Source organism: Geotrypetes seraphini, chromosome 7 (assembly GCF_902459505.1).
Source record: "Geotrypetes seraphini chromosome 7, aGeoSer1.1, whole genome shotgun sequence".
In the NCBI taxonomy this organism is placed as follows: Eukaryota; Metazoa; Chordata; class Amphibia; order Gymnophiona; family Dermophiidae; genus Geotrypetes; species Geotrypetes seraphini.
The window spans coordinates 19,417,345-19,431,049 of record NC_047090.1 but is presented as its reverse complement, the minus strand read 5'-3'; the positions used below and the strand labels follow the sequence as shown (position 1 = coordinate 19,431,049).

The 13,705-nt window shown below is 41.9% G+C and overlaps 1 protein-coding gene across 1 annotated transcript in view; it reads left to right on the top strand.

Moving 5' to 3' along the window:
* The window catches only part of LOC117364329 (tubulin alpha-8 chain), a 41,532-nt gene that overhangs the window by 17,288 nt on the left and 10,539 nt on the right, over positions 1–13,705 (top strand). Inside the window, exons 3-4 of the mRNA XM_033953430.1 lie at positions 3,981–4,129; positions 4,418–5,098. Of these exons, the coding sequence (XP_033809321.1) occupies positions 3,981–4,129; positions 4,418–5,098 (830 nt within the window). The remainder of the gene's footprint in view (positions 1–3,980; positions 4,130–4,417; positions 5,099–13,705) is intronic.

Sequence of the window (13,705 nt, the reverse complement as noted above, 5' to 3'; positions counted from 1 at the left end):
TTATGGGAGATACACTATAACTGGCTGCCTCAAATAGGTGCTACAATGGGGTTTGCTGGGTGCTAATTTCATAATAGCATTTAGGCATGCCTAAGTCATTATATATTAGTGCAAACTCGCTTTGGCACACCAAAAGTTAGGAGTGATCATGTAATACTAGGTCAATGACCAATATAAGTGGGTGTATCAGATGATTATGAATATTTATAGCCTGCTACTGTCCCTAAATGTAGGATCAGAGGGGCTTTACACCTACGAAAAGGACATCAGTCTTGAGCTACATAAAACAAAACAATATCTAAAAGTAAAAATGAAAGAGACTCGACTCATGCACATTTACATCACGTTGGTATTTAAATGTCTCTACCCTATCTCCCCTCTCCTGCCTTTCCTCCAAAGTATACAGATTGAGATCACGAAGACCACACACCATTTTAGTAGCCTTCCTATAAGTTATGCACATATCTCCTAAAACTATTGCAATATCCTCTACCTTCCTTGTCCCACCTACCTAATAAAACAACTACAGACTGTCCAGAACACTGCCCTCAGACTGATCTATTCCCTTCGAAAATTTGACCACATCACCAACGCCTTCCTAGATTCACACTGGCTTCCAATACAAGCCCGCATCCAATTTAAGCTATATTGCATAATATTCAAAACATTAAACGGAACGGCACCCTCCCACTTAAACAACCGCCTAAATAGGAACCTCTATTCCAGACAAAGGAGAACCCAGTCCCCTTTCTCCTACCCCCCTTATAAAGGAACTAAGCGCAAAAAGATGTACGACAACCTACTAGCAACACATGCAGCTAAATTGGACCCCTCCATCACCAACCTACTGACAGCTTCAACTGACCTCAAAGCTTTTCGAAAAGAAATCAAAACCATACTATTCAAGAAATACATTCTAATTTCCTAACCCCACTCCTCTCCCCTCTCTCCCCTTCTTAGGATCCTCCCTTCAACATGTGATTTAGACCTAACGCCTTTAACTGTATTCCTCTTCCTGAAAACGTCCAGCTATCGTTTAGATGTATTAGGCCCTACGTCGTTAATTGTATTCCTATTCCTGGAAATGTCCAGTTATCTTTTTGTTGTAATCCGCTTAGAACTGCAAGGTACAGGCGGAATAGAAGTCATTAATGTAATGTAATGTAATGTAATTATTTAGAGTTAAATCTCTTAACTAAGATACTACACTAAACATGAAACAACAGATAAGTAAAATTTTGTGTTTTACTTTAAATCATTTTTATTGAACATGAGGAAGTACAATGAGAATTAAATATAAAATAAATTTGTAAATGTAAACATCAAAGATCAGATTTAAATAATTTCAGTTTCAACTACCAATCTCTATCCCATCAACCCATTTCCCAACCATTCCACTACCCACCCTATTTCCAGAGCAATAAATATGTAAATATAATAACTGAAAAATAAATAAATGAGTAAATAAATAATGAATATATCTAACCATATCCTCTTCCAAGATTGCATTAAAAAATAAAAATAAAAATAAATTTTTTAAGGTCTTCCTAACAAAGCACGACTGCGAGCAACTGGAGTCAATGTTTCTAAAAATAGTTTCCAAATAATAAGTAAATTTCTACTTTGTTTCATATCCCAGTCAGAAACGGACATAACTTCCATGAGTAAAATTTTGTTTTATACAATTCCCACTCCCTCCTCCCCAACACATTGAATAATACAATAAAGCCCATATAGGAGGTCTGTGCTCTTATGATCTCTTACAGTATTATTATATCCTTTCCCACCCAAGAAATCCCCAAGTACCCCTTATCCTAAAAATCCCCCCCATACACCCACATACTCTATGCAAGAATGATCAAGCTATACTACTTATGGGCTATAGGTATAATTCATTAAGTACTCCATGGCATAAATGCATGGAAGGCAAGTCTCTTTCAATTAAAAGGAAGTTTTGTTACAAGGGGGCATGGGATGAAGGTGAAAAGGGATAGACTCAGGAGTAACCTAAGAAAACACCTCTTTACAGAAGAGTGGTGGATATGTGCAATGGCCTTCCAGTGAAGTTGGTGGAGTCAAAAAATGTATCTGCATTCAAGAAAGCATGAGAGAAGCACATAGGGCCTCTAAGGGCGAGAAAGGTTGACCAGACTTAATGGGCCATGTGGTCTTTTACTGCCATCATTTTTCTATGTTTCTATTTACAGCAGGACTATGACTGCCATAGGTGCTCATATCTAAGTGCATATTTGACCTTTTAAGCTAGTTTTCTATAAAAGAAATTAAATGCCTTCCTTCTTTTATAGTGTCTAAATATAGATATACTGTTATAGAATGATCCATTGTTTCCTCTAAGCTGAGCAGGAGTCCTCCACTTACAGTCCTGCCAGTGGAGGGTGCTCTTTCAATACCACACTTTCAATAGTGAGGGACAGGCAAGCTCTGTGGGACTCCAGGGAACCTGCCTGTCTCTAGCGATGAAAGCACTGACCACTACTGGCAGCAATACAGTTTGAAGGACTCCTGCTCAGCTTAAAGGGAACAGTAGAATCATCCCTACCTGCGTACCCTGGGGGAAATTTTATAAATGGCATCCCAATTTTAGGCAGCGCAAGGCATCCTACTGCTGTCTAACTAGCCAATCCGGCCTTTGGTATGTGGCCAATCAGAGTCTTAGACCATTCTCAGTGCATAAGGAGGTCTAAGACCCAGGTACTTAAGGCCCCTCCCCAGTGCATCCCAGGATACACCAGGAAGGGGAAGGCCCGCCATTGTGAAGAGACTAGCCTGGCAGCCAAAGGGAATAGGTATCCCTTTGGCCTGCCACCTCCCTCCTGGCACTCTCTCTACCCTCCAGGGGCTGTGAACCATATCTCCCCTGCATATTCATCCCTATGTGGTTTGGGAATCTAACCTCCCAAACCAGCCCTTAGGAACTTTATATTACTACCATGTTTCCCCGAAAATAAGACTTACCCCATAAATAAGCCCTAGCAGGATTTTCGGGGTAGGTCTTAATATAAGCCCTAACCCCAAATAAGCCCTAGTCCCAGGATTCGCTGGCAGTTCTGCTTCTCTCCCTCCCATCCCTTGTGCAGCAGAATCCTTAAATGAGCACTGTTCCCCCCAAGCATCTGCCCCCGCTGTGCAGCCAAACCATCCTTCCCTCCCTTCCATCTGAACCCCGCCAACTGCGAGCGAGCCCTAGTACATACCTCCCTAAGAAGTATCGGGCTGGCAGCACTCTAAACAGGCTGCTTCGGCCTTGTCCAACCGTGAATTCACTCTGCCGCATTACTGAAGACATCATCGGTAATGCGGCAGAGAGAATTTACGGGCGGACAAGGCTGAAGCAGCCTGTTTATAGTGCTGCCGGCCCGATGCTGCTTAGGGAGGTATGTAGGGCTTGCTTGTAGTCAGCGGGATTTGGATGCAAGGGAAGGAAGGATGGGGTTTGGCTGCGGGGACGAGTGCTCAGGGGGGTGCTCGCTCAAGGGTCCTGCTGCACAAGGATATGAGGGAGGGAAGGATAGAAGCTGGGTATGGGTCCTGCTGCACAAGAGATGGGAGGGAGGGAAGGGAAGCTAGGCAAGGGTCCTACTGCAAGAGGGATTGGAGGGAGGGGAGGAAAGATGCTGCACATGTGGGAGAGAAAAAGGAAGGAGGAAGAATTGGGATGAAGGAGTGCAAGGGAGAGATGATCATGTACATACTCCGAAAATAAGGCTTAATGCATTTTTTTGAGCCTAAAATTAATATAAGACACTGTCTTATTTTCGGTAGTAATATGCCCCTTTACTAATGTTTAGGGTTCCATATGGTCCTGTAATTCCAGTCTGTATAAAGTAATACTTCATCTCACTACTGTCACCTCTAGCAGGAACTACTGTGGAAATGAACTATACCACATATGGAATTTAGAAATGAATGTAATAAAGTATTTCTTTTCTTAATAAGGTATTTCTTTTTTTTTTTTTAAGATGAAGTGAGGAATGGCAAATACCGCCACCTCTTCCACCCTGAGCAGCTCATCAATGGGAAAGAAGATGCAGCCAATAACTATGCCCGTGGCCACTATACCATTGGTAAAGAGAGCATTGATGTAGTGCTTGATCGGATTCGAAAGCTGGTGAGTATCAGAATGTAGCTGCCTGACCACTTCATCTCAGCAAATTTGTAATCTGATCTGTGAGATCTAAGACGGCTTTAGAACATTTATTGATAAGAGCTTTGTTTGGGTATTAATTTCATATACTTAGTAACACTGAGCAGGAAACTTTCAACCAAGCACTCGTAATATGAAGTGTTTTATATACAAGTGAAAACTTCAGAACTACTTAGTTCTCAGGAGCATTCATACAATGAAAGTTAATTTATTGAAAAGTCAAGTGAAACCCTCTTTATCTTCTGCTTTCAGAGTGATGCCTGTTCAGGGCTGCAGGGATTCCTGATTTTCCACAGTTTTGGGGGTGGCACTGGTTCTGGATTCACTTCCTTGCTTATGGAACGCTTGTCTTTGGACTATGGAAAGAAGTCCAAACTGGAATTTGCCATCTATCCAGCACCTCAGGTCTCAACTGCTGTAGTAGAGCCATATAACTCCATCCTTACTACTCATACCACACTTGAACACTCTGACTGCGCATTCATGGTAGACAATGAAGCCATTTATGACCTCTGTCGCCGTAACCTTGATATTGAGCGCCCGACATACACCAATCTAAACCGCCTGATCAGCCAGATTGTGTCATCTATTACAGCCTCTCTGCGGTTTGATGGGGCCCTTAATGTGGATTTGACTGAATTTCAGACCAACCTGGTGCCCTATCCCCGGATTCATTTCCCACTGGCTACCTACGCACCCATCATCTCTGCCGAAAAGGCTTACCATGAGCAGCTGTCTGTCTCTGAAATCACCAGTGCCTGCTTTGAGCCCAGTAATCAGATGGTGAAGTGTGACCCACGACATGGCAAGTACATGGCTTGCTGCATGCTTTATCGTGGTGATGTGGTACCCAAGGATGTTAATGTGGCTATTGCTGCCATCAAGACCAAGAGAACCATTCAGTTTGTGGATTGGTGCCCAACAGGCTTTAAGGTGGGTCATATGTTACTGAATGTATGTACTTGGCAGAAATGTGTGATGCATGAGCACAGTTTACAAGGAGATCTAGCCAGTTAAATAAGGAGTCATCCAAGCTCAACAGGGGCTTTTATCAAAGGAAATGAAGCTCTGAAAGTGGATCAGGGTGAAAGGGGATAGACTCAGGAGTAATCTGTGGAAATACTTCTTTACAGAGAGGATAGTAGATTCATGGAGCTACCTCCTACTGGAAGGGGTGGAGTCAAGAGCAGTATCTGAATTGAAGAAAGCCTAGGACAGGAACAGAAGTTTCTGAAAGAGGGAATGAGATTGTAGAGTTTAGTAGCTGGTATGGATGGGCAGATTGGATATATTAGAAGATCTTTAACTGCCTTCGTTTTCTGTGATAAACCATAGTTTAACTATGTGACTTGTTTATATATGGATCAAAAAGAGCATCCTAGGGATGGGTCTGGCTTGGGGAAGGGAAGATATATAGATTTCCATATCTATGCTTATATTTCCTGCAAAGATGAAGCAAGGTCCATGATCACTTTTTTTCCCCCAAATATACCTTACAGCTCATTTTCAAAGGAAAGCTGGTATACCTACATATCTTTAAAGTTAGTTTGGAAAATTAGCTCCAAGTTATATGGGGAAATAAGTATTCATGGACTCTGCACCTAGGAAGATTACTTCAAATTTCCCCTACATTGCTTGGAAATAGTGAGACTGATTGTGACCAAAAGTGAAAAGCAAGAGTTTTTCAAACCTATCCTAAGGACTCAACAGAAAATCAGGTTTCCAGGATATCCACAATGAATTTACATGCATCAGGTCTCCAATGTATGCAAATTGATCTCATCTATATTGATTGTGGGTGTCCTGAAAATCTAACTGGATGTTCCCAAGACAGGTATGGGAAGCCCATGAGCATGCATCTGATTCTCCACCTTTCCTTATTATATAGGGATTTTTAATTAGTTTGTGAGAAAATAGAAAAATTACTAAGAATAATAATAATGATAGCAAGATAGAGACAAAACTATCAGTGCACAGAGTGCAGCAATAGAACACAGCACAGCAACTAAAAGGTACATCACAACAAATTCAGGATATAGAAAGCAGGATTCCTTTATTCACTATCCACATAGGGAAAATTTCATAAATGCTACTCACTGCCGGCAATATAAAGATAAGAACATAAGAATATGACCAATGGTCCATCAAGCCCAGTAGCCCATTCTCACGATGGCCTATCCAGGTCACTAGTACCTGGCCAAAACCCAAGGAGTAGCAATATTCCATTCTACAGATCCAGGGCAAGCAGTGGCTTCCTCTATGCCTTTCTCAATAACAGACAATGGACTTTTCCTCCAGGAACTTGTAAACCTTTCTTAAAACCAGCTACGCTATCTGCTCTTACTACATCCTCTGGCAACGTGTTCCACAGCTTAACTATTCTCTGAGTGAAAGAAAAATTTCCTCCTATTGGTTTTAAAAGTATTTCCCTGTAACTTCATCAAGTGTCCCCTAGTCTTTGTAATTTTTGATAGAGCAAAAAAATTGATCCACTTATACCCATTATAGTCTTTCTTCATATGAGAAGATTTCCATCCCTTTTACCATCTTGGTCACTTTTCTTTGAACTTTTTCTAGCACCACTATCTTTCTTGAGATAAGGAGACCAGAACTGAACGCAATACTCCAGATGAAGTCGCACCATGGAGCGATACAGGGGCACTATGACATTCTTAGTCTTGTTAACCATCCCTTTTTTAATAATTTCTAGCATCCTGTTTGCTTTTTTGGCCACCGCCGCTCATTGGGTGGAAGGTTTCATCATATTGTCTACAATGATACCCAGATCCTTTTCTTGGGTGCTAAGGTGAAGATACCAAAGTAATATGAGGACAGTTTTTAAAGCCATTTACCCAAGTAGTTTAGTTTATTTGCATATAGTCCACTTTTTCCAAAGCGGAGTTCAACAAAACATACACAATAAAATCAACATACAAAGTAAAATGACCTCTCTGAAAATAGTCCTCCATCTTTCATGGCAATAAAAAAGATTATTCCCCAATCTGATGCTTTGAACATTCTCAGACAAGTATTATCTAAGTCTGAGGATGTAGATAATCGTTTAGATCTTCTGATATCTATGGCTGATTTTGTAATTAATAGGAATTGCTTTAAATTTAATGACATCTTTTATATCCAAAAGAAAGGCGTTGGGATGGGCCCATCTATGGACCTGCTTATTTATGGCTGCCTTTGAAGATCTATATGTCTATCCCTTTGTATTTTTCTCCAAGATTCTTGATTGGAAGAGGTATATTAATATTTTTGTCATTTGGTTGGGGTCTCAATCTGAGCTTGAAGGATTCCTAGAATATCTTAACCAATGCGATTGTAACATCCATTTTACTATGATGTCATCCCACATCAATCAGTTTTTTAGATATTCAGTTATCTTATGACAATAGGAAATTTGAGACTTCCATTTTCCGGAAAACTACCGATAGTAACTCTTTGGGCTCCTTTTACAAAGCCGCATTAACGGCTGTATCACACGCACATTTTTAGCGCGTGCTAACCCCCGCGCTAGCCCAAAAAACTACCGCCTGCTCAAGAGGAGGCGGTAGCGGCTAGCGCAGCCGGCAAATTAGTACATGCTATTATGCACGTTAAACCGCTAACGTGGCTTTGTAAAAGGAGCCCGTTGCTTCACTATTGGCGCTATCCTGAAATTACTACGTGACAGTATTCCCATGAGACAAATGCCGAGATTAAAGCGGCTTTGTTCCTCTGATGTGAATTTCAAAACCCAAATTACACATGTCTCATAGATTTAGACAACGTGGATATCCTATTCAAGTGATTAAACGTGCGGCTAAGCGTGTGATTTGTGCTGAGCGTCAATGGCTTTTTCTTCCCAAACCCCCTAAGGATAATTTAGATGAGAGGATCACCTGGGTTCTTCCTTTCTCTCCGCCCTCTTCTTCTGTACAGAATATTATTGGACATCATTGGCATTTGTTGGGATTTCACCCTGAGTTTAAAAATATGCCCAGGTTTGCTTTTAAACGAAGTAGAAATTTGGGTGAATGCTTAACACACTGTCCTTTAAATATGGCAGTTGACTCTGAAGTTGGACACACCCCTTGCGGGAAATGTAAATATTGTCAGTTCTCTATGAATACTAGTAATGTTTTCATTCCTAATGCTAATATCAATTTTGAATTACATCAAAAAACAAACTGTAATTCTACGCAGGTGATCTATGGCATTTTTTGCCCTTGTTCTAAACTTTATATTGGACAAACTAAAAGGGCTAATGTGAAAATTCGCATCGCTGAACATTTAAGCTGCATTAAAACTCAGAAGATTGATTCCCCTCTAGTTGATCACTGGGTTCAATTTATCCCACAACGCTCAGTACGTCTCCTAAGGTCAACCGATCAGAAACTCTTGTCAATTCCTTCTATAAAAGATTTCTTCTACACTAGGAAAATAAACTTAGCAGTAGTAGCTCCCACCTTGTGGAATGCTCTGCCACAGCTACTACGATCCGAAAATCAACTCGACAAATTTAAGATAAGCTTGAAGATCTTCTTATTTAGCGATGCCTTTTCCTGTATTTAGATTTTCCTTTTCATACATATAGCTTTTCTTTTTTTTTTTTTCCTCTCCTTACTTCTAATCTTCATCTTTTTCTTCTTTTTATATTTAACCAACCGCTTTTATAAAGCGATCCCACTCTATTTGTTTTACCCTCTTCCCTCTTTCTCCTTTCCTCTTTTAACATGTAACTTTCCCCCCTTCCTTCCCATTTGTCCTCACTTTCAAGTTTGTCTAGTTAATGTCTTCAGTGTACACTTTGATTATTTTATATTTATTTATTTACTTAATTTTTCCTTTCAAATTTTTATTGTAAACCGGCCAGATACTCGCTGATGGTCGGTATATTAAAAGCCAATAAACTTGAAACTTGAATCACATATTGGCTGATGTAAGATTTTGTGTTTTTAAACAGTATACTCCAAAGAATGGAGGCGATATTTCTCGACTGCTCACATACCAGGAACAATGGCTGATCTTTTCATGGCATACAGTTCATGGACTTAATAGAGAGATTGAATGGATGGTATTTCACCGAGCCTTTATGCCTTTCAGCTTTTTCATTTTGCCTTTGTCGCTGGTTTAGGTTCCATCTTCTAATTTCATCCAGCTGATCTTTACATCTTTTTACACCTGACTATTTAATAGCTGTAGTTCTCACGATATTTTGTGATGAGATCCTGTGATATGTCAGCGGTTTCGACCGTTGCTCCTGGTTAAGCCTGTTTCCTACCCGGTATGAATGCCAGTATTTATTTTATTTCATGTTATTTTATTTTATTTATTATTAGTTTTTGTTACTTAGTATTTATCAACGTTGTAGTTGATGATTTGTTCTAGTCTGTTACATGTGCTTATAGATAGTTTGTGTCTATGTGTTTTCCTTCCTTCAGCGCAGTTCTTCCTCTTGAGAAAGAGTGATATCAAAACACGACACGTGTTGAGGGAGTCGAACTTGTTTTGGAATGAATTTATATTTATACTAGCTTTATAGCCCGTTACATTAACGGGTGCTAGAATATATGTGTGTGTGTCTGTCTTTATTTCTTTCTCTCTCTGTCTCCTTAGCCACTTTCTGTATTTCTGTCTTTCTTTCATTTGGCTGTCCACCACCACCCCTAGCATGCCCCCTGTCCATTCTCCCTTCCTTTTACCTCCCCTGTGTCCACCACCACCCCTTCACTGCTCCCCTTATCCAGTAGCAGCCCTTCTCCCTCTGTTTTACCTCCCCCCTGTCCATCAGCACCTCTTCCTGCTCCTCCTGTCCAGCAATAGGCCTCCCTTCCTTTTTCTCCCCCTGTCCATCAGCACCTCTTCCTGCTCCCCCTGTCTAGCAGTAGGCCTCCTTTCCTTTTTCCCCCCCTGTCCATCAGCACCTCTTCCTGATCCCCCTGTCCAGCAGTAGGCCTCCCTTCCTTTCCCCCCTCTGTCCATCAGCACCTCTTCCTGCTTCCCTGTACAGCAGTAGGCCTCCCTTCCTTTTTTTCCTCCTCCCCGTCCATCAGCACCTCTTCCTGCTCCCCCTGTCCAGCAGTAGGCCTCCCTTCCTTTTTCCCCTCTGTCCATCAGCACCTCTTCCTGCTCCCCCTGTCTAGCAGTAGGCCTCCCTTCCTTTCCCCCCTGTCCATCAGCACCTCTTCCTGTTCCCCCTGTCCAGCATTAGGCCTCCCTTCCTTTTTTCCCCCCCTGTCCATCAGCACCTCTTCCTGTTCTCCCTGTCCAGCAGTAGGCCTCCCTTCCCCCCCACCAGACCAGAATCTCCCCTCTGTCTATCCCCCCATCAGTCCAGCATCTCCCCTTTCTCTATCCCCCCAACAGTCCAGCATCTCCCTTCTCTCTATCTCCCATCAATCCAGCATCTCCCCTCTGTCTCCTCCTGTCAGCCACTGCCATTCGCCATCTCATCGAGCTGCTGCCGATAGGCGGGGTCCAGCTCCGGCGTGTCGCTACCGCACAGCAGTGGGAGCAGCGCCACCAGCAGCAGCGCCACCATCGCCGCTTCCGGACACTGGGAGCCCCCTCACCTGCGCATCACCCTGGCATGGGTAGGCGAGCGGTAGTTGATTGCAGAGCGCGCGAGGCCAGCTTTTCAGCTCTTCTCAAGGGGGCGGGGCAGGCTAGTGAGGAGCTTCGAGGGCTGCTGCTGATAGCCCCGGCAGAGACGGAGCAGCCGAGCTGAGCTGGTGGCAGAGCCCTCGTGTGTGTGTCCCCCCTCCTCAGTGCCAGCGCCACTCTCCCTCTCAGCGGGCTGGGCCGGACCGCGGCTTCTTCGCTCCGGAGCTTGGCAGTGGGGCGGTGAGCGGGCGCAGGGGTTCGGGGCCATGCTGCCAGTGGGACAGCCCCAGCCCTCTCCCTCCTCCCTTAGCGGAGCGCGCATGCGCACTCTCGCCTTGGCACATCCCGACAGATCAGATCTCAGGAAACACGCGGCGAGAGTGCACATGTGCGCTTAGCATATTATTATTATAGATTCTACACACCGTACTGGATGGATTCATAATTGATGTTTTTGAACATGATTTTGAATACGTGACTATTGCACTTGCACTTTTCTTGGATGTTTGCACAAATTGGGACCTGGATGCACATAAACTTTTGAATATAAGTATTCCTCAGATGGTTAAGGACGAACATTCTGCTCTTCAATACTTTTTTGAACAAAAAATATAATAGTCTTAACCTCATCATGACTGTTTTTCAAGCTAAGTGACTATTTATTTGTTAACTATTTATGACTGTCTGAAAGCAGGTTTGTAAATGCTGTGAAATACTATGAAATTTTTTGGTTCCTTCCTCTGAATTGTTCTCTTTTAGGGAATATCTAAGTACCTATTTTACTTATAATTTTAATGTACCCTATTGTCTATTTTTCTGTAAACCGCTTAGAATCCTAATGGAGTTTAGCGGTATAAAAGAAATAAATTACAAATTACATTACATTTTATTGTAACTGCTTTACATTATGATATTATGAATTTATTAAATTATTGTTTGAATTAAATGATATGATAATATTTGAATAGTGGATTCTCTTATAATTGAATAAAAAAGATTTAACATAAACTTGACAATTTTTACTTTATTTTATAATATAGAAGGAAAATGTGCCTGGGGCTAGAGTAAGCAAATAATGCCTGTAGATTAGATTTTAAAATCCACATACATAAGAACATAAGATTTGCCGCTGCTGGGTCAGACCAGTGGTCCATCGTACCCAGAAGTCCACTCACGTGGCGGCCCTTATGTCAAAGACCAGTGCCCTATTTGAGTCTAGCCTTACTTGCATATGTTCTGTTCCTGTAGGAACTTATCCAACCTTGTCTTGAATCCCTGAAGGGTGCTTTCCCCTGTAGCAGCCTCCGGAAGAGCGTTCCAGATTTCTACCACTCTCTGGGTGAAAAAGAACTTCCTAACGTTTGTACGGAATCTTTACCCTTCTAACTTTAGCGAGTGCCCTCTTGTTCTCTTCACCTTGGAGAGGGTTGAACAATCTCTCTTTCTCTACTAAGTCAATTCCCTTCAATATCTTGAATGTTTCGATCATGTCCCCTCTCAGTCTTCTCTTTTCAAGGGAGAAGAGGTCGAGTTTCTCTATCCTCTCATTGTACGGTAACTCCCCAGTCCCTTAACCATTTTTGTCGCTCTTCTCTGGACCCTTTTGAGCAGTACTGTGTCCTTTTTCATGTATGGCGACCAGTGTTGGATGCAGTATTCCAGGTGGGGGCGTACCATGGTCCGGTATAACAGCACGATAACCTTTTCAGATCTGTTTGTGATCCCCTTCTTAATCATTCCTAGCATTCTATTTGCCCTTTTTGCCGCCGCTGCACATTGCACGGATGGTTTCATTGACTTGTCTACAAGTACTCCCAAGTCTCTTTCCTGGGGGCTCTCTCCGAGTATATTGCTTCATGCAGCAGAAAAGACAGATGCAAGATTTTGGATCCTTGAGCAATTTTCAAAGGGAAACTCCCTGCATAATTTCCTTCTTAAAATTAGCCATAGAGTATAGAAGACTTTGCAACTTCACAGGCTGCCTGAAAATAGCCTTCCCAGCATTGGGTTTAGCTGTGGGCAATTTATCCCTTTCATTAAAAGAATGTTAAAGAAAGAGAATAGTTATTTTGAATAGACGTTCTTTCCTATCTGTAAACCTGTTTTTTGTACATCTAAAAAAAATTAATAGCACCCAGCCGCCATTATAGAATGGAGCATGTCAGCATTTATGCATCCATATTTAGGCACACGTGCATTTAAACCTGGTAAATGTGCATGTTTAAATGCTGCATTTTAGCATGTAACTTATATGTTACATGGGTGCAAATGAGACCCGCCCATAACATGACCCATGCATGCTTTAGAATTTAGGTGCTATTTTTATAGAGTAGTAGTGTACTGCAATTATACGTGTAAGTGCAAAATTAAACCAATCAGTGTCAATTAATGCCTCTTCAAACCAATTATTTACCCTTAGTGACAACTAAAAATTAAGAGGAAATTCTAGAAACAGCACCTACATTTAGGTGCCGGTAGATGCTCTACTGGTGCCTAAGGGCTAGATTCACTAAGCAAAACGATGTTAAAAAGCTTGTCACAGAATGCAGTATAGTGTCCCATGATTATATTTTTCTAAAAGGGGGAATGTCTGATGGCAGAGAGTAGATGTGACAGCTCAAATCAGTTAGCGCATGGGGCATTGCGTGCTAATTGATTAGCATAGGATTAGCACAGAAGCCCTTACTGCCTACAAAATAGGAGCCGATAGAGGCTCATGCACTAATTTTTTTTCATGGCCACACACTAATGGAAAATCTGCTAATTTCCAGCTGTGGGAAAAGTGGCCTTAGAACGTGGGAAAGATCTGGGTAAGGGGTGTTTTAAGGCCACTTTTTGCTGCAGTTTAGTGAAAGGTTAAAGGGTTTGGGGCTTGATATATTGCTTTTTCTGTGCGGCTACAATCAAAGTGGTTTACATATTTTAGACAGGTACTTATAGTGTACC